This window comes from Netta rufina (genome assembly GCF_964035555.1).
Source record: "Netta rufina genome assembly, chromosome: 6".
Lineage (NCBI taxonomy): Eukaryota > Metazoa > Chordata > Aves > Anseriformes > Anatidae > Netta > Netta rufina.
The window spans coordinates 18,853,712-18,878,470 of NC_140129.1; the positions used below are offsets into that span (position 1 = coordinate 18,853,712).

Consider the following 24,759-nt stretch of genomic DNA (forward strand, 5'->3'; position numbering starts at 1 on the left):
GATAAAGGGTTAACATTAATTTGTATGTATGCATTTGGACACTCAGCATCTCCCAAAGGCTCAATGTCACAATGCAGTTGCAAACTTAGTTGATGTATGTAACACTGACTCAAAAGAGAGCCAGTTCAGTTACCCACCAGCCTCCAGGGGTTTGTGTGATTACATCCTATGGGCTCTGCTGGCCCGCAAACACTCTGGCCCCCAACCACAGGGCACGCATACCTCCCCAGCAGGCCCTCACCCTGCCTACGTCCAGTTGAGTACCGATCCCCAGGGCAGGGCTGCCCGTTCTGGTCCAGCATGAGCACCTCCCTGGCTCTCTAGGCACCAAGACCAGGCTCTAGTGTAATTCACCCACAACTTCCAGCCATGCCTTTTGTAGTATCCATGTGAAACTCCCATTGAAGTGCTTTTGGCTGCCCGACGCCCCTCGACTTTGCCTCCATAACCACAACTCCTTGATGCCCAGCCTGACTTGAGGACTCCTCAGACCCTCTTCCTCCTGCTCCACCACCTCCACCACAGCCAAACCTTGTTGGGCACAAACCATCCATGAGACCAGTTGAAAACGCCTCTGTGAGAAGGACCTACCAGGCCCTCACACCCATCCCTTTGCCCACTGCCTCCCCAAAGTGGACAGCACCAAAAGCATCACGGTGAAGTGGCAGATGGGAAGATGTGCTTGCTAGATAAAATGAGACCTTCCTGACTTTTTGACTGAAAAAATGGTGTAGTAAAGACAATCTTCTCAACCTCCTGCTAGTCAGGCATACCCTAGGCCCACAGTTACCTGCAGCCTGTGCAGGAGTCTGTGGGGCAGAAGTGATGCTGGGGTAACACCTGAGCACGAGGGAGGTCAAGTGGTCACCACAAAGATCCTTATGAAGGCAGTGGGGTGTGCCTTTTGTGGGTATTTAATAGTCAAATGGGCTGCATGAGGAGCCTGGTAGAATGACTTGTATGATTAAATCATTTACTGCAGAAGTCCATTATTGTATTTTTGGTTGCACAATGAATTTTTTTCAGGTTTTCCCATGTTTAAATATAACCAGAGGCAGAATATGTTCTGTATTATTTCAAAATTCAGGAAAAAAAAAAAAAAAGAAATAGAAATGTCACACACCAAGTAAGATAAAAAATGACTTAAACCAGCAGACAACAAGGAACCTCTTGAAACATCAGCATTTTACACAGGGACACAGATGCATAAAATTTACTGTCAAAATGTTTATTGCAAAATAGAAGTTTGGAACAAAGAGAAGCAAAGAAAAAAGTTCACATCAAAAGAAAGTTTATGACACCAATTGAGGAAATTGAATACATTGCATGGTTTCTTTTTGGTTGTTTGCTTTGTTTTTACACTGGAAAATCAAATCCACAGTGTGAATAAAACAAGACATCATATGTCAAGTGCAATAAAGAGAGTAACTGACGCTGCAAGGTTTTACCACACAGAAGTGTTAACATCGCATGTTCCACACAAATTATATATTCAGTTTACAGCACAAGAGTTTTGGCACAGGCATTGCACTCATCATTGTTTTTTCAGAAGGGAGAAAAAAATTAACACTGTGAAAATATTTTCTATTCAAATTTCATCTGTTCACACTTGAAGTGTAAGTAGCATCAATTTCAATTATTCAGTACAAAACTTTTTCAGTAGTGCAAAAGCAAGAAATGCAGTGGACTATATCTGACTTTGAAAGGCATTATGAATATTTTAGCACACAATATAAAATGTTTAAAGAAGGTTGTTGGTTCTACAGTTTTAAAATTTAATTTTCACACATCAGAAATCTCTGTGCAGATTTTACAGTGTACACTAAGTTGGAAGTCTGGGGGAAAAGGGAAAGGATTCTCCTCCAGATTCCTACCAGTGCATTTTAAGGGCTGTGAAAATTACTAAATGAACTTATCTTTCTACCTGAACATTCTACATAGGACTGTAGTTAAAACCTCTGTCAAGTTAGAGGTCGTATTAAAAACCTGTAAAAGCTGCCTGATTACAGAAAAAGGAACTACAGTACTAAAGACACACAGTAACTCTGCTGGATACTGAATAGCTGTATGCATACTACCGACTCACTACTGTTGATAGCAATATGAATCATTATTGCAACATATATTTAACTCAGAATAACCGCTTTAAGACCTAGAAGGAGAGGGAGTCAACACCTAACAAAACCGCTCAAACAATAAACAAATGACAAGTCAAGAACACGACTGTGCGACAAGGAGCTACTCCAGACCTCATATACCAAAAGCCCTTCAAATCTAGAGGGTACAAACTCCAAGCCAGGCATCCAACCAGCCTGAGGATGCAGCACACCTACACACCGTACCTTAGAACACTTGCTATTCCAAGGAATTACTGGTGTGATGGTCACAAGAACAAACAGATCAAGAGTTCCACCCCGTTAATTACTCCCCATTTTTTTTTCCCCAGTGCTGAAGGAAAAGTTGGGAGTTAAGACATCCTGTCTTGGTCCCAGCTCACCCTGCATCTTTAAGCGAGCCAAAAGACAGTCCTCACCATTCTTCTCTTGGGCCACACATCCAAGTCAATGCTGGCAGTACAACAGCTTGGTAAAAATGAGAAGTTCAGGCCCACTTCTTGCATCCCACCTCTGACAACTACAGCAATACTATTTTACTGCAGATACTTGCAGAGCACTAGGGAAGGTAGAGAAATCTGGGATCCCAAAATGCCCAGTGGGGACAACTGTGCTGAGAGGCCTATGAGGCATGGGAAGGTACCATGTGGCAGTGGACTGTTGTGGTGCTGACATAGGCAGAAGATAGACCAGGCTGTACTGCAGAGCAAAATCAGGTGTGGAAGACGAAATATTTTGATCTCCTCCAACCAACATACAGGCCCTACAGAGACACTTCCAAAATCTTTAGCTAGCTAGGAGCATAACAGGAGCAGAAAAAACACAGCTGATTCTCACATATGATTTTTGGCTTGTAAACTGCAGACACCTGTTATGAAAGCCATCACAGGAAAGTAAAAATGCAATCAATACCATTCTTTTCTTATAAACAGAGCCAATATCCTAAGTATAACACTGTCATGAGGGAACCACACCAACAGTACGTATGTGTCATGTTATCCTTAACTTTCTCTACAATTCAGAGACCTTTGCTGCTCTGAACACACAAGCAAGTTTTATGAGTTTATTTTTTTCCTTAATATAGCTTTATTTGCTTTGAAAAATAACACGTGGTGAAAGAATGGGGAAGAGTAATTTATTTTTTTTTTCTCACAAAAGAACTGGAACTAAGTAAATAGTAGAAATTCCTATGAGGATGCTACCAAATTCTGACAATATTTTGCTGAAATAAGTTACACACGAGGGTAATAAGCACAAAAATTTGTAAAGAGACTTAAATCTTGTCATTTTATAACTAAGAAAGCCATACTACTTAAGGACTATTTTTAATTCTGTAAAGATTAAGGAGTGGATTTAAAAATTCAATCAGAAACCCACACAAATATAAATGTGTATAAAGTGCTCTGAGAGTGTCAGATGCTAAAAAGTGCAAAACATCAGTGCTAGATACAGACATAGTTTTGAACACTAAATCTATTGAACCAAATTTCATTTTCAGTTAAACTTGTACAACACTACACTGCATATGTGGTACAGTGATCTATGCACGATGACACATCATAAGGTCTTAAGTGCACCTATTAGATTACAGAAATACATCAAATTCTCCTGTGTGCAATGTGGCAAGTGGGTGTTAGCAGACATAGACTTACAAAAATAGTACAAATCTGCACTGGAAATAGCCTATTTGCTTATATTTCCATTTTTTGCCCTTCAATGTCCCTTGTTCTCTCTAAAGTCAGGTTGCTTTGATGGACCTAAAATGCCATCCCTATCTGTGCTGAAGGAGCATGTTCCCCCTGGGATACACAGTAAGCTTATTACATCATTTAAATTATGATTCTATCGTGATAGAAGCTTCCTGATCCATGAGGGTTAACTTCAAGCCAATGGGTTTGCAACTATTAGGAAGAAGGGGAAATGAGGAATTATATCCTACTGAAACTGAGCATTTGGGAAGGACTAGTCCTGTGAAAACTGAGCAGAGCAAGAGAGCTTGGACTGAAGTGCTCGCCGCCTCACAGGCTACCAGACCAGTGCTGATGCTGAAGAATAAAACAATCCTCTCACATCCCGAAGAGGTGCCCACTCGTCACTCTGGGAAAACTCCTTCAAAGAACTTTCTCTTTTGTTGTCTGAACATGTAATGATTTCAGGCCTGCTGTTATCTAATGTATCTATTTTTCTCTAAGCTATCTACAAAAACACTCACCATAATACGTAGGTTAGAGCTGTGTAACAGACAAGCCTATAATTAAAGAAGCCACTCAAAAACAGAAGTTTTCATAAAAGAAACCCCTCCAGTAATTGAGAATGGGATTTTGACGACTTATCCCCACTACAGCTGAACTAGACAGTAACATTTTTCTTTTGAAATGCTGCCCTTCTTCTTTGGGCAAATATTTTACATCAGCTTCCTTTCTAACCTGCATTTGTGGTTTGTGCTGGTTTCCCTCCCTCCTCCTGCATCACTGTTGAAGGGGTCATCAGGAGAAACGTACTCACTGCTCTCAACACAAGTGCCTGGCAGGCAATTATTGTAGCAGATTGTTACACACTGAGTTTTACGGTAAGTCATAACAGCAGTGTCAATACTTTAAAAGTGATTTAGCTACAAAAAATAGATACTCAGAGCTTCGTAAATATTTCTCACATTACTGCCATCACTGAGAATTTCACATAAGCCACAGTAGCAGGGCCCAAGCTGAAATGTCATTGTGACTTCTCTTTGTCCTTTCACAAGGATAGCTAGCACACAGGGCTTAAGAGGTGCAACAGAATCAAAATTTGCTAACACCCATTTTTACTCTCAGGTACAAGAATAAGTCCATCAAAGTTAATGAGGCTTCCTGGATTTACATCAACATAACTGAAAATTAGCTTCTAGATCACAATATCTGATAATAGATGCAGAGGTCTGATTGCAATTCGCTTTGCTAGAGTGAATTATATACACATGCACACACACACGAGGGAAAAAAGAACATTTACACAAATCATCTACTAATAGGGATTACCTAGATTCTGCTGCTATTCAGTTTTCAACCTGTATATTTAACTAACCCCTCTATTTCTCTCAACCAAGCTTCCCTTCTCCCAAGAAATGTATTTGTGACTTTTCACAAAACCGCCTTGAAAAAGGCTTTAAATTAGAAACACAGCAAACCCCTTCACTGCAACAGCAAGAAAGATTGGATTGTAGAGAACAGCAAATCTGGAAGTACAAATATATTCATGTGATTGACAATTAAAGGGGTAAGGAAAATGACAAAAAACACAAAAGAAAAATTTGAAGTACATTAATGGCATTAAAGGCATTGAAGTTTCCCCCTATGTTTTCAGATCTTAAGTTTATCAAGCCATAGTTTCTGTAATCAGGCATCAAGAATTATAGATATAATCATGGTTCTTAATAGTAATCTCAATTACTTTGGAAAGTTTAATTCCAAATTTCATCAAAGCAGAAATAAGTCAACACAATCTAAACAAAAACAACATGTCTTTCTACACACAAACATGCTCAGCCAGGAAAACATCTCTTTTTCTTTTACAGGATTTGAACAGACCAAACTGACAGGATTCTTGTTCTATAACTTTATTGGTTTGCTTTGCTAAAACCGATTTCAATTTAACTCTATAACTGATTTCATTCGCTGCTATCATCTGTGTCATCAAAATAATCATCATCATCACCATCGTCATCTGACCAGTCGAATTCACTGAAACCCAAAGCCATGTTGATTTTCTTTCCTTTTCTCATAGAGGTGGTTTTAGAAGAATTCTTTTTGGCTTGCATGTTTATCTGCATTCCAGAACGCAGGACAGATCCTGCTTGGTTCAGAGAGAAGATATCCCCAAAGCCCGTCATCATCAAGGCCTTCAGACTTTGGTTCATGCCAGCTACCTCCCCGTTACTTGTTGCTGTGATCTGACATGACATCTCTGCACTGTTTGACTCCTCTGTTTTAGATTCAAAGTAAGACTCCTCAGACATTCTTGCAGCAAGAGGTAAGAAAAACTATTTAAAGGAGGAAAGGACAGAGCAAAAGTGAAAGTTAGAACCAATTTTAAAAAATCAAGGAAAAAGACACCACCAGATTAGTTGGCAATAAACAGAAAGCATAATGATTAGTGAATCTCAATATGGAGATCAAACAGACAGCTTAATTCTGTGGTCATTGTTCTTAAATGAAAATGCAAAATCACTGAATCACATGGCAAGAACCACAGGTAGCAGAGCTTTCATGATAAAAGGAGGTTCAAACTCTTCAATCCTTCATTTTGTATAGCATCAAACAGATTATGATGTTTCCTAGCCAGGTAGACTGGCTCCTGGGACAATGCAGGTACAACACAAGTGTGAGTGAGTTGCTTAATTGAACCTTTCAGGATTGAAGAATAAATCATGTTAAGATTAGAGAACCCAAACAAGCTCCCAAAGTTTGGTGCAGAAGTAGCAGCCCTCCAAATATCAGAAATAACAGCAGCAGTATTATTACTTGTGCAAAGATTCTTTCTGAGTATATGGTCAAAAGGAGAAGAAGGGGTCACCCTGCTATGGCTACAGTCAGAAACAAGCCTCTCACCAACTCAAAGGAGACAGGAACCAGCCTCCAGCCCATGCCAGCACATTGCTTCTGGAAGCTGTCCCAGGGAGGAACAGGAATGGGAAGACAGGGCTGTTTGGTCAGCTGGTCAGCTTCTTCAGGTTGGTTGGCTTTTTTTTTTTTTCACTAGTTTTTTTCAACAAAATCAATAGATCTTCCCCATTTGGTTGTACAAGATATTTAATCTCTACTGATTCAATCTTCACCTAAAGATAATGGTGCTTTCCTCTCCCAGTCTGTTATTACAGTGTTTTCCACAAATCAAACATGCCCTTTCCAGCTAAATAGTTATTAACACCTCTTCAGAGTGACCAAGTGAGTAACCTCGGTGACATGCTCTACTCTTCACAGGGAGTAAAAACTCAGGTGTTCGATTCCAAATTAAGCTGCCTACTAAATCAAGAGCAAAGGAGCAGTGTATGAACAACTCAAATGGTCTTTCTCTCCAAAGCTGTTTGAAAAACTACCTGCCCAAAAGTCATGTTTTTTTCCACATCTTTCTTAACTTAATTAGAAAACTGACTGAAGTGTTGACAACAGTTGATCACAACAGGTTACATGGGAGATTATGGTGATGCCATCATCTGTCATATTGGAGGCTTCATGGCCACGCTGCTCAAAGAGTGCCCATTTCTGTGCAAAACCACTTACATTAACAAGCTGTTAAAAAAGGAGAATATCTGTCTTTTGTCCTCTCAGGTTTTCCCTATGTATGTAGGCTTTCTGTTTGTGTTGTGGTGACAAAAGTTAGTGGTCAGTGTTTAAGAAATGAAAGTAAATTAAAATGTTGGAGAGATACAGAACACTAAATATTCTTTTTGTTTCCTATGGCTGTCTATGTGATGGAAGAATCTCCAACTAAGGCTCCAGACACCTGGCTGTACAGGAAAAAATGACCACACAATCACCAAAACACCACTCAGATCAAGAACACCAAAGGCTCCTACTAATACAGGGAAGGGTCACTTAAAAAACAAGAACTAGCCACAGAAATGAGATGCCCACCACACGTGATTTAGTGCCAGGCAGTTCTTTCATCTGCTACTGAAGTTTTAGTAACTTTATATCCATGAAACTGCATCCCTTGGCACATGGGAAGAACCCTCTACAAAAATCAATAAAGCTGTGAAACAGCTTTCCTCTAAAACACATTTCTCAGACAGTGTTTGTGCAACGCTCAGCAATGGGGTAAGCTGTTAGTGGGCCACAGTTGTGGCTCATTTTTCTAGTTTAATGCCTCTCTTCCTCCACATTTTGCCACCTTTTGTTATATGGAAAGTTTAGAATTTATATGTGCCAAGACCTGCCTTTGGTGTCACATTACATATAGTGACCATCACAAGGAGACTTTTGCAGATGACTGGGATCCCCGATCTCTATACAAGTCACTGTTCTTAAATTATCAATTGCAGGTGCATGGCACCACAAGTGAGTATTTAGTATTTATATTCATGTCTTGCTTATTGTCTTTCTCTAAATATGAGATTTGGCTTAGCTACATACCCTCCCTTCTTAAAGTCAGATCTGTTCTTTCAAAAGAAGTCTCCCATGTCACTACAGCTGTGGCTATATTTTACTCCTCCAAAAGGCTCCAGATTCCCTTGCGCAAGAGGCTCTTGGACACTTGCACAGAGGGAATTTCAGGGATCAGACTCAAAGGTGTCTGACACATAAGACACAGCAGAAACAGAGTCAAAACAAAAGCAGGGACAAACACTGTCACAGAAACATTTCTGAGGAATGGTCTCATCCCTCTCTCATGTTGATGTGCGTAAAGCTATGTTTTATTCTTTAGAGTAGGAGTAGCCTGCTACTGAGAGCCACCTACCATGTGGGATGGCAGGATGAAACTTCTATACCAACTCTAAAACACTGGAGAATCAAGTGGCAGGGACAGCTTCCCTGTTCTCCTTTTACGTGGTTTGAGTTTCTCCTCCTGCACACCACTTCAACAGTATCTGCTGGCCTCTGCCCTTTGCTTCAGAGCAAAACAAAGAAGTGACTGCAGAATGTACAGCAGGGATGACAGTACCATCTGAGACACAACTGGGCCTAGTGTTGGCTAAGAACCAGGTATAAGCTTAGTGGGCACCCTAAGCTGTTACTAGCTCCAGATTTCCATGTCTTTAACTACTGTTGTTACAGCCAGGGTAGCTTAAAATCAAGCAGTGCACCTCCCTGCTGCAATCATATGGCTTGGCATTACTGAGCAGACATACCCTAAGCCAAGGGATGGATGGAGGGAGACACCTGACTCCAAGGATTACAACTTGCAAGGAGAATGCCCGGGGATATTTTCCAAAGGATTTACAGCTATGAATTTAAGAGAGTTGTATATGTAACCACTGCCTTGTAGAACTTCATTTGTTCTGAAGAAACAAATCCTACTAGAACAAGCCAATTTTCACCAAAGTCAATTTTTTCCAAGAAAAGGGAAGAAAAGGGCTTTTTTTTTTTTTTAATTTCTTAAAGCTGTTCCATGTAACAGTTCATTAAAGATCAACGGAAAAGAAAAACAAACCCGTCTTTTTCTGTTATAGGAAATTGCACTTAAATGCAATAGGAGAGTTGTGTTAATGTTATGCAGAAAGACGGTTCATGCTTAGCAAAATAGGCCTTAGCACAATGCTTTATTCAGCAATACCAGCTACAAGTGAAAAGTAGAAGTCATAGGCAAATACAGCATAAAAAAACACCCTAGGGTCTTGCTCGTGAAAAGCTTTGCTCATTAAGGCCATGTCTCATGCTGTGTGCAAGACAGACGATGGTCTACAGCTCAGTTACTAGAAGTATGCAAGCATTAAAGCAGACATACAGATATCTACTAGGAACACATAGTATCTGCACATATGAAAACATTTACTCTTCATCATTTCATTACATGGTCACAGCTGGAACATGAATGCAACTTCATTCAAAAAACAGGAATAAGCCATGCCTTAAAAATAAGTTGTATGTAAATGGCTCTGGCTAGAATCAATGTTATAAGTAGGATAAAATTGTGGAGAAGTAAATCATATGCTACTGCAAACTCAATTTCGTATTTGTTTTGGCTAGTACTTTAAAGACAAGTGGGTAATTGTGGTATTTTTCTTAACAATTCTGTCATAGTATGTGTAGTCAGGCACTAACCCTGTAGTACTCTTTCTGCCAATCTGTCATCACGAGTATCATACTTCAATAAGAAATTTGTGATAACCCAAAGAAGTTTTTTGTTCAATTTATTAATAGAAATGCAGTGGTTCTAATAGCTAACAAATGGCCAGTACAAGTACGTTAACTGTAATTATGAACAAAGCCCTAAATTAACACCTCAAATGTTGACCTGCTTTTCATGGCATGGAAATTTGCCTCTTCTCATAGCAAAAGGAGAGACTATAAAGATCTAGATAGGTTTCTCAAGTTTTCTTCTCTAAGAAACAAATTTTACTCCTAAGACCAATCCTGCATCCATTTAAAGTCAACAGCTTTCTAGTTGAAAATGACTTTATTGAATGCAATCAACTTTTAAAGCTAAGAAGTATAATTAAATCAATGGGAAACTACTCAAGGACCCATGGAACAAAATAAACTACAGAAAGTATCTGATATCTAATGTATTAGATCATTAAATATATATAGATATATAGATATATATAGTTATTTGCAGTGATGTTATAAGACTTTAATTGGTTCAATGCAACAAATAAAGAAAATGGGGGCACTATTTCCACGGTATGTCCTGAGATTTGCATAGACAAAGCTCCAAATGCTTTCTGAAGTAAGATGAAAGGTTGAATTATTGTCTACTTACAGGAGTATTGGACTGTTCGGTTAACTTCTGCTCCCACATCTTCAAACGTCGCTCCCGTTCCTTTAGTTCCTGCTCTTTAAAGCTCAGATCACGCTCCAGTTTCTTTAGTCTCTCTAAGGTTGCTTCAATTTCACATCTGCACGGAGACAATTTGTTATGTCTTGTCTTTTCCTGACAGATATAAATTGTTCATAATTCCCACCTGAATGTTAATTAAATGTGAAAGACTAAAAAGTACAATACTAACTCAGGCAGTTCATTTAATTACCAAATGCAAAGCCTTTCAGAGCTTTAAGAACAACTGACAATGTTTATACTTTAGAATAACCACAATACCTTCAACTGAAGAAAATAAAATTTAAAAAGGGGTAGGAATGCCATCTAATAATACAATTCTAAAAACTAAAATGGCATTTTCTTACCCAAACATTGTGAAATATATTATCCCTAAAGAATCTGCATTAAGTAGTAATAATGGGACAACCATTAGCAATACAATCCAAGTAGTCTAGAGAAGACAGTTTGCCTGGGTTTATAATGTGGCCATAAAATTTATTTGGACTCATGTTCATCATCCACCTAAACACTATTTCAGTATTTTTGCCGCTAACTTTCCTGTTTCTCTAGGTTAAGATATAAGAGTACACACACATGAGGAGCAATATAAAGCATGATATGACCCAGACCTGAAAATGTTTATGAGCTTCTCAAGTTAGGAACAATTAATAAAAGGATTTGATTTACTTTTTTTCTGCTTTTCACCATACATGCAGAGGTGTGAAAAACAAGACAGACAGGAAGCAAAAGCTGTGCTCTAAGGACCTTAGATATGATCTCTCTTGGGTTACACTTCACATATTTTGTCCCATAAAGAAGTGATTTCCTTTGACATTCTTTCTAATGAACAGTATCTTTTAAACAAATGAACTGAACTGCTCCTGGAAAAGAGTTTAACAAAAGCTTTGCACTACAAAGGCACGGGTGTGTACTACAACATAGAGAAAAATAACTCCCTTGGTAAATTCAGCTACATTTTGCTTGTGTAATAACCAAAGAAAATCTTCCAGTTTGTATCACAGACTTTATTTGCATGGAAGTTATTAGCAAAAAGCTTTTGTGACTTGTTTGGAAGACTGCACGCTGCCTGCCACCTGTATCCTGACTGTTACTTCAACTATTTCCCATTCACATTATGAGAATAATTCATCACACTGTTTTCATTTTGCTCCTATAGAGAGATCTCCTAAAGAGACAGATCCTGAAGAGAGCTCTTAAGATAGCTATTGAGACTAAGCAATGTCAACTACATCTGTTCAAACTTTCTCAACATTTTCTCTTTGTAAACACACTGCAAAAAGTCTGTTCCTTCTGATGTTTACAGAAAGAAAATAAAACTACTAACGACACAGTAGTTATCATTTCTATTTGGGGAAAAAATGTGTGTATTTTTCCTGTAAATACCCTGTTCTATCATGGAATTATTTAGCTGTTTTCCACTAGCAATCTAAACGAGTTCAGGTTCTTAATGTGGGAAAGCATATACCCAAAATGCCTATTTAAATAAATAAAAGAATGTAAATAACCAAAATCTTATGTATATCCTACTTCAGTAAGACATCTCTGTCACACAGCAGTGCAGTGAAAAGATTCAAGAGTGGGAATAACTAGCAAACTACTGCAAACTCTACCACCACGCTTAATTCTACTGCAAAAATCAGCCACCTGGGGCAAGGGCATTTATCCCACTTAAATCATGCTGAGTGAGCTGAGCTGTTCAGTGTGGTGGTCAGAACAAATGTCCTTTGCAATTATTATGCTTCAGATTTCAAGAAAAAATCTCAGTCATGTTTAGGCATGCAAAGGTCAAGGCTGATCTTTGTGCTGGGTGGAAAATAGTCACGCATCTTAATAAACAGCAAATTCAACTTTTGTTTTAAAATGTCTAGAACATATTGCAAACAATGTTTGACAGATGTACAGATGCATACATTTGGCAGAACTCTGCCTAAATCTTGTGACTCTTTAAAGGAACGAAACTGAAAAGCATTGAACAGAAGGTCAAAAAGGGACTCCTCTCCCAACATTCATTTCCTTGTCATCAACCCCTCCTGCCCAGTGCAACATGTACTATGCAAACTGCTGTGGGAACTACACAGCAATTCGAGGATAGCTGCACACTGCTTTCCTTAGTTGGTCTCTCCACATCACTTCTACTTATATGCAACTCTATAATTTTTAAAATATGTAAATTAAGGTTCTCTTTTAAATAACAATCCCTACTAGCAATGTCCTGGTAACAATAGCTTTCTATATGTCAAAAGTCTGTTTTGTGCTGTAATTACCTCTCTTCATTAGACAGAAACTTCTCTTATAATAAAAGGTCAGTCTGCAAAAACAGTTGCATTCTGAAAAATAATTCCACTGGATAATAAAACTGTGTAATTAAAGAGAAAGCTACCGTACATTGCCCAGTTAATGAGTCTTCATAAATGAAGCAGCTTGAAACATTATACATTGTAGGGCACATGTATTTGTTCACGTCTGTAGCTCTGCAGATTGAGCTTGCTTGCTATCTAGAATAATCTCATTCTGTGACACTGAATAATGTGTATTCTATTGCTAGAAACTATAATGATAAACACTCACAGATTAAAAACAATGGTATTTGTTTGTATGTCTTGAATTGCTACTGATACACTATGTAAGTATCACAGACTGCTTTAATCATTAGAACAGTCATTTGCAGGGTGAGGATGGAAGGAAAAATGCAGTTAGTATATATGACTAAATGCAGACAAATGTGATCTCTCACTGAATTGGAACATCATTACTTCAATAGTCATTTTTTCCTACCATAATAAAAGCGACTTGAGAAAGAGCTCTAAAGAGATTACAGAATACGAACGTAAACATAAGGCAAATCTGCGCAACTTAGTTGTAAGGCAGTGCCCCTTTTTGATTAATAATAAAGATGTTAAGGGTAAGGGTTAGGAAATAAGATACTGGATATTTTAAGGAAAAAATAGAACAGGCACATTAAAACACATTGTTACTATAAACATCAATATCAGTAAATGCTGCTAATAAGACCACGTTAAAGGTAAGATATATGACATTTTGACCCATCACCTCTGCCAGTTGTGGATGGATTCGATGCATTCTGTTTTCATGCCAGCCGGTTAGAGAACATGGAAGAGACTGTCTACTCAGCATTTGATATGCATTTTTTGTGCACCTATATACAAAAAGAACCTTTTTTTTTTTTTTTTTTTTTTTTGGGGTGGGGGGAAAGGGGGGAGACACGACAGGGGAGGTATATTGGTGGGGGTAAAAATGCAACCCAGCCTGTTTCAGCTTTAATTTGCTTTGGGAACTGCAGTATCCCCACGAACGTGCAGTACCTGGGTCACTAATTTGGAGATCCATTGAAAAGGCATAAGTGTAACCTTCACTTTTCCCAACTCCACCCTTCTACAGTTTTCTGATGCCCAGGCTTCATTAGAAGTCCCTATTTCTTGGTAACACATCTCATTCTTTCCCTATTGCTGGTTAAACTATTTATTTGCAAATCCCAATGAGATAAAAAAAATAAATTAATAATATAAAAAAATAAAGCAATGAGTAAACACACAATTTTTAATATAGAAGTTAAAGCACATTAAACTGGTGCAAGTCTTCTCAGAAATGGTCAGTTTTAGTTTATCCCTTGGGACCACTTTATGTGTACAAGTCCTTAATCTGTTTCATTTTTTTCAAACTGTATTTTTCGCATTCTTTCTATTAATGTAGCTTAGCCTTCCTAAATGGCTCCATACAGATACCGCTTTCACCTCAGGGCAGATTACTATAATTCACATACGAGAGAACCCCTCTTACCCCAGCTTCTGAACAAGTCCCCCACATGACTTGCTCTTCTTTTGTATTCATGTTTTCATTTCAGTTAAATTCAGAAATCATCTTCACTCTCACGCAAATCATGCCCAATCATGAATTCGTATTTCTTCTATCATACCTCCAAGTCATTTATTCGTCCAGAAATAAAATCATAGAATCACAGAATTATCTAGGTTGGAAGAGACCTCAAGATCATCGAGTCCAACCTCTGACCTAACACTAACAAGTCCTCCACTAAACCATATCCCTAAGCTCTACATCTAAATGTCTTTTAAAGACCTCCAGGGATGGTGACTCCACCACTTCCCTGGGCAGCCCATTCCAATGCCTCACAACCCTCTCAGTAAAGAAGTTCTTCCTAATATCCAACCTAAAACACCCCTGGTGCAACTTTAGACCGTTCCCCCTCGTCCTGTCACCAGGCACGTGGGAGAACAGACCAACCCCCACCTCGCTACAGCCTCCTTTAATGTACTTATAAAGAGCGATAAGGTCACCCCTGAGCCTCCTCTTCTCCAGGCTGAACAAGCCCAGCTCCCTCAGCTGCTTGTAGGACTTGTTCTCCAGGACCCTCACCAGCTTCATCACCCTTCTCTGGACTCTTTTGAGCACCTCCATGTCCTTTCTTGTAGTGAGGGGCCCAAAATTGAACACAGTACTCGAGGTGCGGCCTCACCAGAGCAGAGTACAGGGGGACAATCACTTCCCTAGCCCTGCTGGCCACACTGTTTCTTATGCAAGCCAGGATGCTGTTGGCCTTCTTGGCCACCTGAGCACACTGCTGGCTGATATTCAGCGGACTATCCAGCAACAGTATCAACTTACTGAGGGTGCACTCAATCCCCTCATCCAGATCATCGATAAAGATACTAAACAGGACCAGCCCCAGTACTGAGCCTTGGGGAACGCCACTAGTGACCGGCCTCCAGCTGGATTTGACTCCATTCACCACGACTCTTTGGGCCCAGCTATCCAGCCAGTTTTTAACCCAACGAAGCGTACGCCAGTCCAAGCCACGAGCAGATAGTTTCTTGAGGAGAATGCTGTGGGAAACGGTGTCAAAAGCCTTGCTGAAGTCAAGGTAGACCACATCCACCGCCTTTCCCTCATCCACCCAGCGCATCACTTTGTCATAGAAGGAGATCAGGTTCATCAAGCAGGACCTGCCTTTCATAAACCCATGCTGACTGGGCCTGATCACCTGGTTGCCCTTTTTGTGCTGTGTGATGACATTCAAGATAATGTGCTCCGTGAGTTTCCCTGGCACTGAGGTCAAACTGACAGGCCTATAGTTCCCCGGGTCTACCCTCTGGCCCTTCTTGTAGATGGGCATCACATTTGCTAGCTGCCAGTCGACTGGGACCTCCCCTGATAGCCAGGACTGTTGATAAGTGATGGTAAGTGGCTTGGCCAGCTCCTCTGCCAGTTCTCTCAGTACCCTCGGGTGGATCCCATCCGGCCCCATCAACTTGCATACATCCAAGTGCCGTAGCAGGTCGCCAACCATTTCCTCATGTATAGTGAGGGCCACATTCTGCTCCCCATCCCCTCCCACCAGTTCAGGGTACTGGGTATCCAGAGAGCAACTGGTTTTGCCACTAAAGAAAGACTGAGTGGAAAGAAGGCATTGAGCACCTCTGCCTTTCCCTCATCTTTTGTAACTAAGTTCCCCCTTGCATCCAGTAAAGGCTGGAGATTCTCCTTAGTCCTCCATTTAGCACTGATGTATTTGTAAAAACATTTTTTGTTGTCTTTGACGGCAGTAGCCAGATTGAGCTCCAGATGAGCTTTGGCCTTTCTAATTTTGTCCCTGCACTGCCTCGCAACATCCTTATAGTCCTCCCAAGTGGCCCACCCTCTTTTCCAAAGATTGTAAACCCTCTTCTTTCTCCTAAGCTCAAGCCACAATTCTCTGTTCAGCCAGGCCGGTCTTCTTTCTTGCCGGCTTGTCTTTGGGCATGTGGGGACAGACTGCTCCTGCGCCATTAAGATTTCCTTCTTGAAGAGCGCCCAGCCTTCCTGGACTCCTCTGCCCTTCAGAACCGCCTCCCAAGGGACTCTACCAACCAGTGTCCTGAACAGTTCAAAGTCAGCCCTTTGGAAGTCCAATACAGCAGTTTTACTGGTCCCCTTCCTGTCTTCTCCAAGAACGGAGAACTCTACCATTTCATGGTCACTCTGCTCAAGACAGTTTCCAACCACCACATCTCCCACCAGTCCTTCTCTGTTTGTGAAGAGAAGGTCTAGGGGGGCACCTCCCCTGCTAGGCTCACTGACCAGCTGTGTCAGGAAGCTATCTTCTACGCTCTCCAGAAACCTCCTAGACTGCTTTCTCTGGGCTGCGTTGTGCTTCCAGGATATATCTGGGAAGTTGAAGTCCCCCACAAGAACAAGCGCTGACGATTTCGCAACTTTTGTCAGCTGCCCGTAGGACTCCTCATCAGTCTCCTCATCCTGGTTCAGCGGTCAGGGTGCAGAGTAAAGCTCCCCATGGTCAAAACAAAATTTCTGTGTTGGCACCAGCCTCTGAGCCCCTGGAGAGCGCTGTGCCTGGTGTACACCATTGCAGCTGAGCTAGCGCTAGACCGCCGTTAGAGGAGGTGTTTGTATGGGCGGGGGGGAGCGCTCTGCCCTCTCTGCTCGCCCTGCCTGCGCGAACTGCCGCCCTAACTGCCACGCGCCGCCCTAACTGCTGCGCCCTAACTGCTGCGCCCCGCCCTACCCGCCAGTCCTGGTCACTGCGCTCCTGCTCACTCGCGCTCCCTAGGGGCAGCTTTTGAACGGCCGGGGAGGGGGCGCTGCTGGCTCCGCCTACGCCTCCTTCTCGCCTCGTTCCCCTCCCTCACGAGGGCTGCCGGGTCCTGGCGGCTCCCTCGAGTGGGCTCGGTGCCGGAAAAATTAGCCCTGCCTGTCCGATCCCTCGCTCTGCTGCAGAACGCGTCTGCCCCGGAGCCTATTGCCTCGGCAAGTGGCAAAAATGTGCCAAGTTTACCTTTAACAACCTTCCATGGTAAAGAAGTTTTTCCATGACTTGTCAGCCATACCTTTTGTAACAACTTAGATGCATCAAAATAACTTTTGTAAGATTTCTCAATACTTGGGCTACCTTGCTCACACTACAAAAAATAAATCAACTTCGTGAAAAAATAGTTTACCGAATGTTAGCTAACATGGGTTTTTAATCTGCTATATCGGTGAGATTTCAGTAGATACTCGCTTTTGCCAAAGGAATTTGAATACTTGTTCATCACTAAAATAAATATTTATTTCCACAAACCCACTTTGGCAAGTTTGATTTTACTGTCTGCTTTTGCAGAATGAAGAGGTTAGCCTCCAAAATAGCACAAATAGGAATAGTAATAAATAGCAAAAAAAATGGATTTTCCTTATCTGTGCAAATTTTAAAAGGGAAAATAACAGAAAACCCAAGGAATACAACGCTTGTCTAAGAAACCCCTCACTGGGGGGGGGGTTCATCTTTGTACAACTGAAAACGCAGTATGATGCCTGAAGCCTGCAGACGGTGGCCAAGAAACAAGCTTTTACATGCTAGGTACCAAGCCGTGAAATACGGGGGGGGGGGGGGGGGAAACGAGGGGGGGGGGTGTAAGCAGTGTGCAGCAAAAACCACGCCACGGCCGAAACCACTGAGAGCCAAGCGAGGGCTGGCTGAAGGCTAGAGGAAGCACCGACACCGCCCCACCTGGGGACGAGGCGGCGGCGGCGGGCTGGGGCTGCGGGCAGAGGCGCGGGGGCTGCGGGCCAGGCTCCGAGGTGCAAGGGGCCGAGTACCAGGTCACAAGGGGCCGGGCCCCGGGGGCGCAGCGGGCCGCAGGCGCAGGCCGGGCGGCCGCCAGCAGGTGTCGCGCTGCCGCCGCCGGTGCCGGCGGTGCGGGGGCCGCTGCCGAGCGCGGCTCGGCCCGGGCAGGATCCGTCCCAGCGCCCAGCGGCTATTTATACCGCCGCCATGTGACCGGGGAAGCGTACCGGCTCCAGCTCACTTTTTCCACTCCCCGCAATTAAAAGTGCGCGTCTTGATTTTACTGGGAAGGCCGCGAGGGGAATTTGGGATTCGGGTTTTGTTGCGAGGCTCGTTTCCTTTCTGTCCCTTTCCTCCGGCCGCCCCCTGCTCCGGCCTTCAGGGAAGCTTCAGCTCCCAGCTCACCTGGAGAGAGGCCAAGCTTCTTAATATAGACCGCAGCGCGGTCGCCTGGTAAAAATCTTCTGCCTATGCAGATCTGTTTTCAGTTTGCTTTTCCAAACACAGGGATGTACTGTGAAGCTGCAGGCTTTCCAACTGACAAATATGCATTGGGGACATTTTTTGAAGTTTTGGCATGTATGAGAAATAGGCTGACGCTTTTACTGTAAAACTGGGTCCTGTAATACCATTTTCTCAAATCTCATCTCCATTTAGAATCACTTACGGATATAAATTGCAATCAGCAATAGGTAAAACTATATGCTCAAGCAATTTGCAAAAGCAAGCCTAGCCCGGGCATATGTTTAACTCATGGATACAAAGTCAATACAAGCGAAAGAATGCACAAAATGGCAAATCGGAAGTGAAGACAAATGGAAATTTGATTTGAAAATTTATTGTTATGTCTTTTATCTTTATCATTTTTTAATATAAAGATATACCTATCTGCTTTCTGTGAGAATTGCATCAAACAGTACTTATACCTGAGTTGCTTGGCCCTCACACTATTCACTGAGAACACGCAGCTGGTTTTAAGATGTGAATCACAAAACCATAAATAACATGATACCTAAACCAATGTAATAAACATAGTGTTCAGCTAAGTGTATTGGCTCCCAATACAAGTTTCACAGCATTCTGTGCATTCCTGAAAAACAACAAGGTAAATTACATTCTAAAAATATCTAAAGCACAAAGCAGATATTTTTCTACTGATACCTCATCAGAGTCTGATGTCCATCTGCAAAGAGTACAGACTCAGAAAACCACATCATTCCATCTTGGAACGCAGGAAACTTACCTCCACTCTGCCTTGTTATGCAGGAATGAGTTGCACTGGTCTGGAAGGTTGCTGTCATTTGACATGGACTCCAGAATTGAAATGATCTGCTTGAAAGATGGCCTTTTCTGAGGACAAAAGAAAAGTCAGCATTTATGTTACTATGTAAAACCATTCACAAAATTTCTTCAATTGAAAGTCACAGATGGCAAGCAACAGAAATTAGGATGCTGCTTTCTGACACCACATCTACATGAGGACTGTAAAGTTGTAATTTTTGTTTGATTTTGCTATTGTTCTTCCAATTGAAGAAATGGTCAGTTTGGAAAAAGTCACATAAGCCAGCAGGACTCAAGCCTCTGCTTACTCTCCTGTATCCACCAGTAAAACCTTTCGGTACTCCTTGTGGTATCAATAAAAACGTTATTAGTACCGATTTTAATTAATAGCTATAAAGATTTCAGAATAAAAAGGAAGTTTTCATCAAGCTAAGAAGGAAAATACTTCCTGAAAGAGAAGGCTGGACCCATTAGCAACTGGTCATTAGACAGACGACCTTTTACAGGGACTAACCCAAACTCTTTAATGCGTGAACAAGCTATTTAGCTGCCCATCACAAATGGGTTCCTGGCTGCGACTTGCAGGGAAGGACACTTTCCAGAAAACCCTCTCACTTAGCTAACCCATGGGTAGGTGGGGAAGAAGTGAAGATCTGGGCTACACAGCAATGCTTTGGATGCCAGCAGAGCTTACACTAACAGTGCCTCAGCTGGTCCTGTGCTGGGCTCATTCACTGAACTTTCTGTTGCCAGGCTCTGCACCCAGCGCCCACCCTGCTGACTGCACAACCACATTGCCACATACAGAGAGCAGTTGCAGCTTCTCTGGATTTTCCTCTTTCCCCTTAGTCCCCCAAAAAAAGCTACTAACTAGCATAATAACTGAAAAAGCCACAGTTAAATGTGTTTCTTCAAGGAGCACTGACTCTGTTAGTCTGTTTGACAGACCCCAGACAAGGTTGAGACAAAAGGTTGAAACAAAATGTAGATACATAATAAGGGGATGATGCGCATTCTCTCTGTATCTCGCCTGTAATTATACCATTTCTGCTAAAATTACAGATGCCGCAATTAAAACGTGCATTTTAATTTGGGAGCACAAAAACAATTAGGAACAATGCTGAGGTGTCTCTTCCAGGAAGATCCAAGTGATTTCCACATTATAAAAGAAAGACAATTTCTTTATTTTAAATGTCAAACAGCATGAAAAAGTGTCAAATGCATAACAAAAAAAAAAAAAAAAAAAAGACAAGCTCTCTTATATTGTAATGCTGCACTATTTGGCTGCAACTGGAGGCTTTGTCTGTCGTTTTTTGGTTCATCTCCATGATTTTAGGCAAATGGGCAGTTGGGTGAGCTAAGCAGCCTTTCTTTGCAGCACCTGCCCCAGTCACTTGCTCTTGCGCAACCTAGCCTCCAGCCCAGTCACCTGTGGAGCAGCAACCTGGGTGCCTCAAGCCACAGGAGCCATGTGGCATGGGAGCAATATGCTCCCAGTGTGGAAGCCCAGCGGGTACCCCTGCCTGTGGAGCTGCACTTACAGAGAGGCTGGGGGAGGCAGCAGCAGCCCCCCTGCATGCACGATGCTGCTGGACTCACCATGGCGAGCAGACCCACTGAATGCATCCTGAGGGGCACGACTCTCCCTGGTCAGGGAGCATGCAGCACCAGGGGGTAATGGGCACAACATTTATGACTAGTGCCAACATGGTTGGACAGGCCTGGTGCAGTTTTGGAGAAGGAGGACACTCAGACAGCCCTCGTGCCCTTCCTGTTGCTGCAGCTCCATCTCTTGTAACCACCCGAGTGGGTGCAAAGTGTCGAGGGGATTCCTCCCAAATGCTGAAGAAGCTGTCAGACAGAAGACTGTGGCACATGGCTTGATGAATGACCTGTTGTTGTTTTGACGGTTTTCCCCTCACCAACATTTTCTTGTAGGAGGCGAATTGGAGACAGCTTTCAGGTCACCATGCAATGCCCAGTCCCCACAGAAGCCCTGGGGAATTGCTGCTGCTATATACTGTCTGACTGACTAGCCAGTGTGTAATGTACCTTTACTAAACTAATTCTATTTTCAGGGGCAGATGAAGAGCAAATATCGCTTTGTTACATAAATTACAAGATTTTATGGCTTACTTAGGTGTCCTTTACAAAATGGTTCTGTGTGCGTTGCTTGCTTGTTCTCAGGATTATACTAGGAAGAAAGTATTGGGCAGAGCTCACACCAAGTAAGCACAGTCAACACTGCTATCAGGTCTGCCTAGAATAATTGGAGTTGAGATAACAATGACAGAGAACAGCGCTTTTACTAAGGGCAGCTCAAAGCACTGATGGACTGATTTGGGAAGAGCAGCAACATGCACTCTTTGGGTACTACGCAGAGCAGAACCAAGCTGGTATGCAGCAAATATTTACAGGCAAAGGGGCTGTTGTGTTGCTCAACTACAGCTGGAACAAGTGTACAGTCACATAGTACTGACAAAGCTCATTGGCCTGTGTAATTTCCATCAACAGCCACCAGCTATCCTGCCAGCTTACAGATGCCAGATACATAGGTTACAGCTTTCCCTGGAGGTGCAGCTGGCAGGAAGACACAAACCTACATTACTTCATGTTTTTGTTGGTTTCTTCCCCCAAATGAAACAAATGAAAAATTTAATAAAGCAGTCTAGGTACAGACTGATAACTTGGGTAAAACTGGCGAGAAGTGATTGTTGGGAATCCAAGCTGAGAAGCTTTCTTTAAAAAACAATCTTATTTTCAGTGGGTGGCTGCTTGGCACTTCCTAGAAAGTCAGGCATCTTAAGTGGTTCCTTACAAGAGACTCTCAAAATATCAAGGCATGAGTTGCCTTTGAAAATTGTTTCCCTTCATATCTATGATGTCTCATGCAAAAATTTTTAATGCATTCCCCTTTAGAAATAATTCTGGCTAACATTTTCACTATTGCCTTCCACTCAGTATTTCTTACAAAACAGGTCTGCATAAAAACAAGATATTTAATACATATGGCTTTTCTTTCTTTCTGCTTCTCTATTCACAGATTTGAGTTCCATTAAAATATTCAGTAATTTATAATCATCTTTGATGTTAAAGTGGGGATAAACAGAAGGAACAGATGAAATCAAAAAGAAAGATGCAGTCACCTGCGTTTCCAAAGCAGGAATCCCTAGTAAACGAAGGCATTAATTATAAGCAACCTTATTTGTACAATTTTCTAATGCCCTAGCAAAAGTAGCTTGTTTGGATTTTAATATTTGGGTAGTTAAGATACTTGTTACCACAGAGACTGTTCTTTAATAACTACTGACTTAAAGTAATTAGTAATTAGCATTTTAGTAAAAAGTTTTGAACCCATTCAGGACTGTTTAACTAGCACGGTTTAAACTGAATGAAGACTACCAACACACGTCACCTGTAGCAGTGTACTATGGACATCTTCTTCCAGGCATGAACAAATTCTAATAAATTCAAAGCACAGTTAATAACTGTGTTCTTTCCCATGAGGGATTTATGGTGTGAGCAGTATCTGATACTCCGTCTGCTTTGCAGCAGCGTTCCAGGTGTACTCCTTAGGCCCACAGTAAATGCACATCCCTCTTTTCTCAGGGGTAAGTCACCTATAGATACCTGAGGCTTTCTGTGGGCTAGACGTATGCACACAAGCAATTGCTTTTGAGCAGTTGACATCCTTGAACTCACCCTTGCTTGATCTTCAGTAACTTGTTCATGTATCTACTATCCATTTTTCTGAAGCCAGTCCTGGCCAAAGGGAAAGTTGCACAGTGCAGTATTTCAGAGGAGTGTGCTCCATCTTTTGGCTCAAGCAGGCCACACAGCCTTTTTATCAAGGCATTTTGAGAGCTGTAAGTAGTGATCCTTACCCAACATGTGACTGAGTATGTCAGTCACATGCCCAAAATGTGACCAGCGATTACTCCATTTCATTCATGTGAATGAAGCATTTATAATTGCTTAACAAAAGAGAAGCTGAGTGAAAAATGTAGCAAAGAGCAGACTGTCAGAAAAAAATCAGCTAACCCGACATTTACTCTTTACACACATCAGAGAGATCTGGAACAACACCCTCAGAAACTCAGGCCAAACCCAGGTTAACTGCTCAGGCATCCCTGTTTTACAATGTGCAGATCCCTCCCTCTCCTGGAAATACAGCAACAGCATTCTGGAGTCTCACATATCTGGCTGAAGTGATCGAAAGAGTGAGCTGGTCTAGTATGTGCAGTTCAGTCTGCGGCCTTTGGTAGGGAAGCTGATGCTTGGTGGTAGTTATTAGTAAGACATGTAGTTACCACTTGGAAGGGCTCTTCACTAATTACTGACTTAGAACATAAACAGTCCCCTTAACAGATGCAAAGATTCAAAGCATTTTTTCTTCTCCCCTCTGTGGAGAGGAGAAAGAGGGTGATATTAAGGGAACACCATTTAAATAGGCATTAATGTGGAAACTAAGTTGCTGATGGATCTCAGGCTTCCAGATCCATTCTATAGGAAAGTAACTCCTTGCTTCAAGACAAAAAAAAAAAAAAGAAAAAAAAAAAAAAAAGAAGGGAAATCTCCTTTCTTGCACTGCTTTCCTATGACTACTCTCCAGTGATAACATGTTCTGGCTTTAGAGCACCTAAGTGCTGTAATTTATTTTGGTATTAATCTTGCTGGTTCTGAAGTAGTAGTTAACTTTCTTCAGAGTTTAAACAAACAGAGTTCTTCCTGTTGCCTTGACCTGAGAAAAAGAGCATAGTTTCTTATCCTTCCCTCTCTTAACTACCTTCATAGGCAAAAGAAATACCTGATAATATTTGGTAACAAAACTGCTTTGTACCCAGGTTTATTCCAGCCAGTTCATGCATAACGGAATGGTAGCAGAATCAATTTAAGGAAGGTAATCGTCACGATATACAAAAGCTTTTACTGAGTAAATATTCTTTAATTTCTCTTTTAGTTTATTCTTACAGGGGCAGGTTAAGCAGTATATTACCGTACTTCTATTATTATAATATTACAGCATAATCATTATAAAACTGAATTCAAAATCTTAAGGGAAAAGACTAGGAAATTTTTAATACTAAATTAGAAGAGTTGTTGCCGTTCCTGTCCGTATTCCATGGATTAACTTATTCTTTATACACTTCCAGCACAAGAAAGACATCAAAACTGGAACTTGAAATAGTTATTGCACATGTAATGCTCATGTATATCCAAGAAAAATTGACTATTGAAAGAAAATAGAAAATAATTCTTCACTTGATAAAAAAATGGTGGCATTCTTGCCATCTCACCCTATTTACAATG

The 24,759-nt window shown here is 41.5% G+C and overlaps 1 protein-coding gene across 1 annotated transcript in view; it reads right to left on the reverse strand.

Moving 5' to 3' along the window:
• Positions 1-1,207: 1,207 nt before the first annotated feature.
• Positions 1,208-24,759, reverse strand: part of MAP3K20 (mitogen-activated protein kinase kinase kinase 20) — a 71,899-nt gene continuing 48,347 nt past the window's right edge. Inside the window, exons 10-12 of the mRNA XM_084289214.1 lie at positions 19,412-19,518; positions 10,515-10,650; positions 1,208-6,132 (exon numbers count right to left, since the gene is read on the reverse strand). Of these exons, the coding sequence (XP_084145340.1) occupies positions 5,761-6,132; positions 10,515-10,650; positions 19,412-19,518 (615 nt within the window). The 3' untranslated portion in view covers positions 1,208-5,760. The remainder of the gene's footprint in view (positions 6,133-10,514; positions 10,651-19,411; positions 19,519-24,759) is intronic.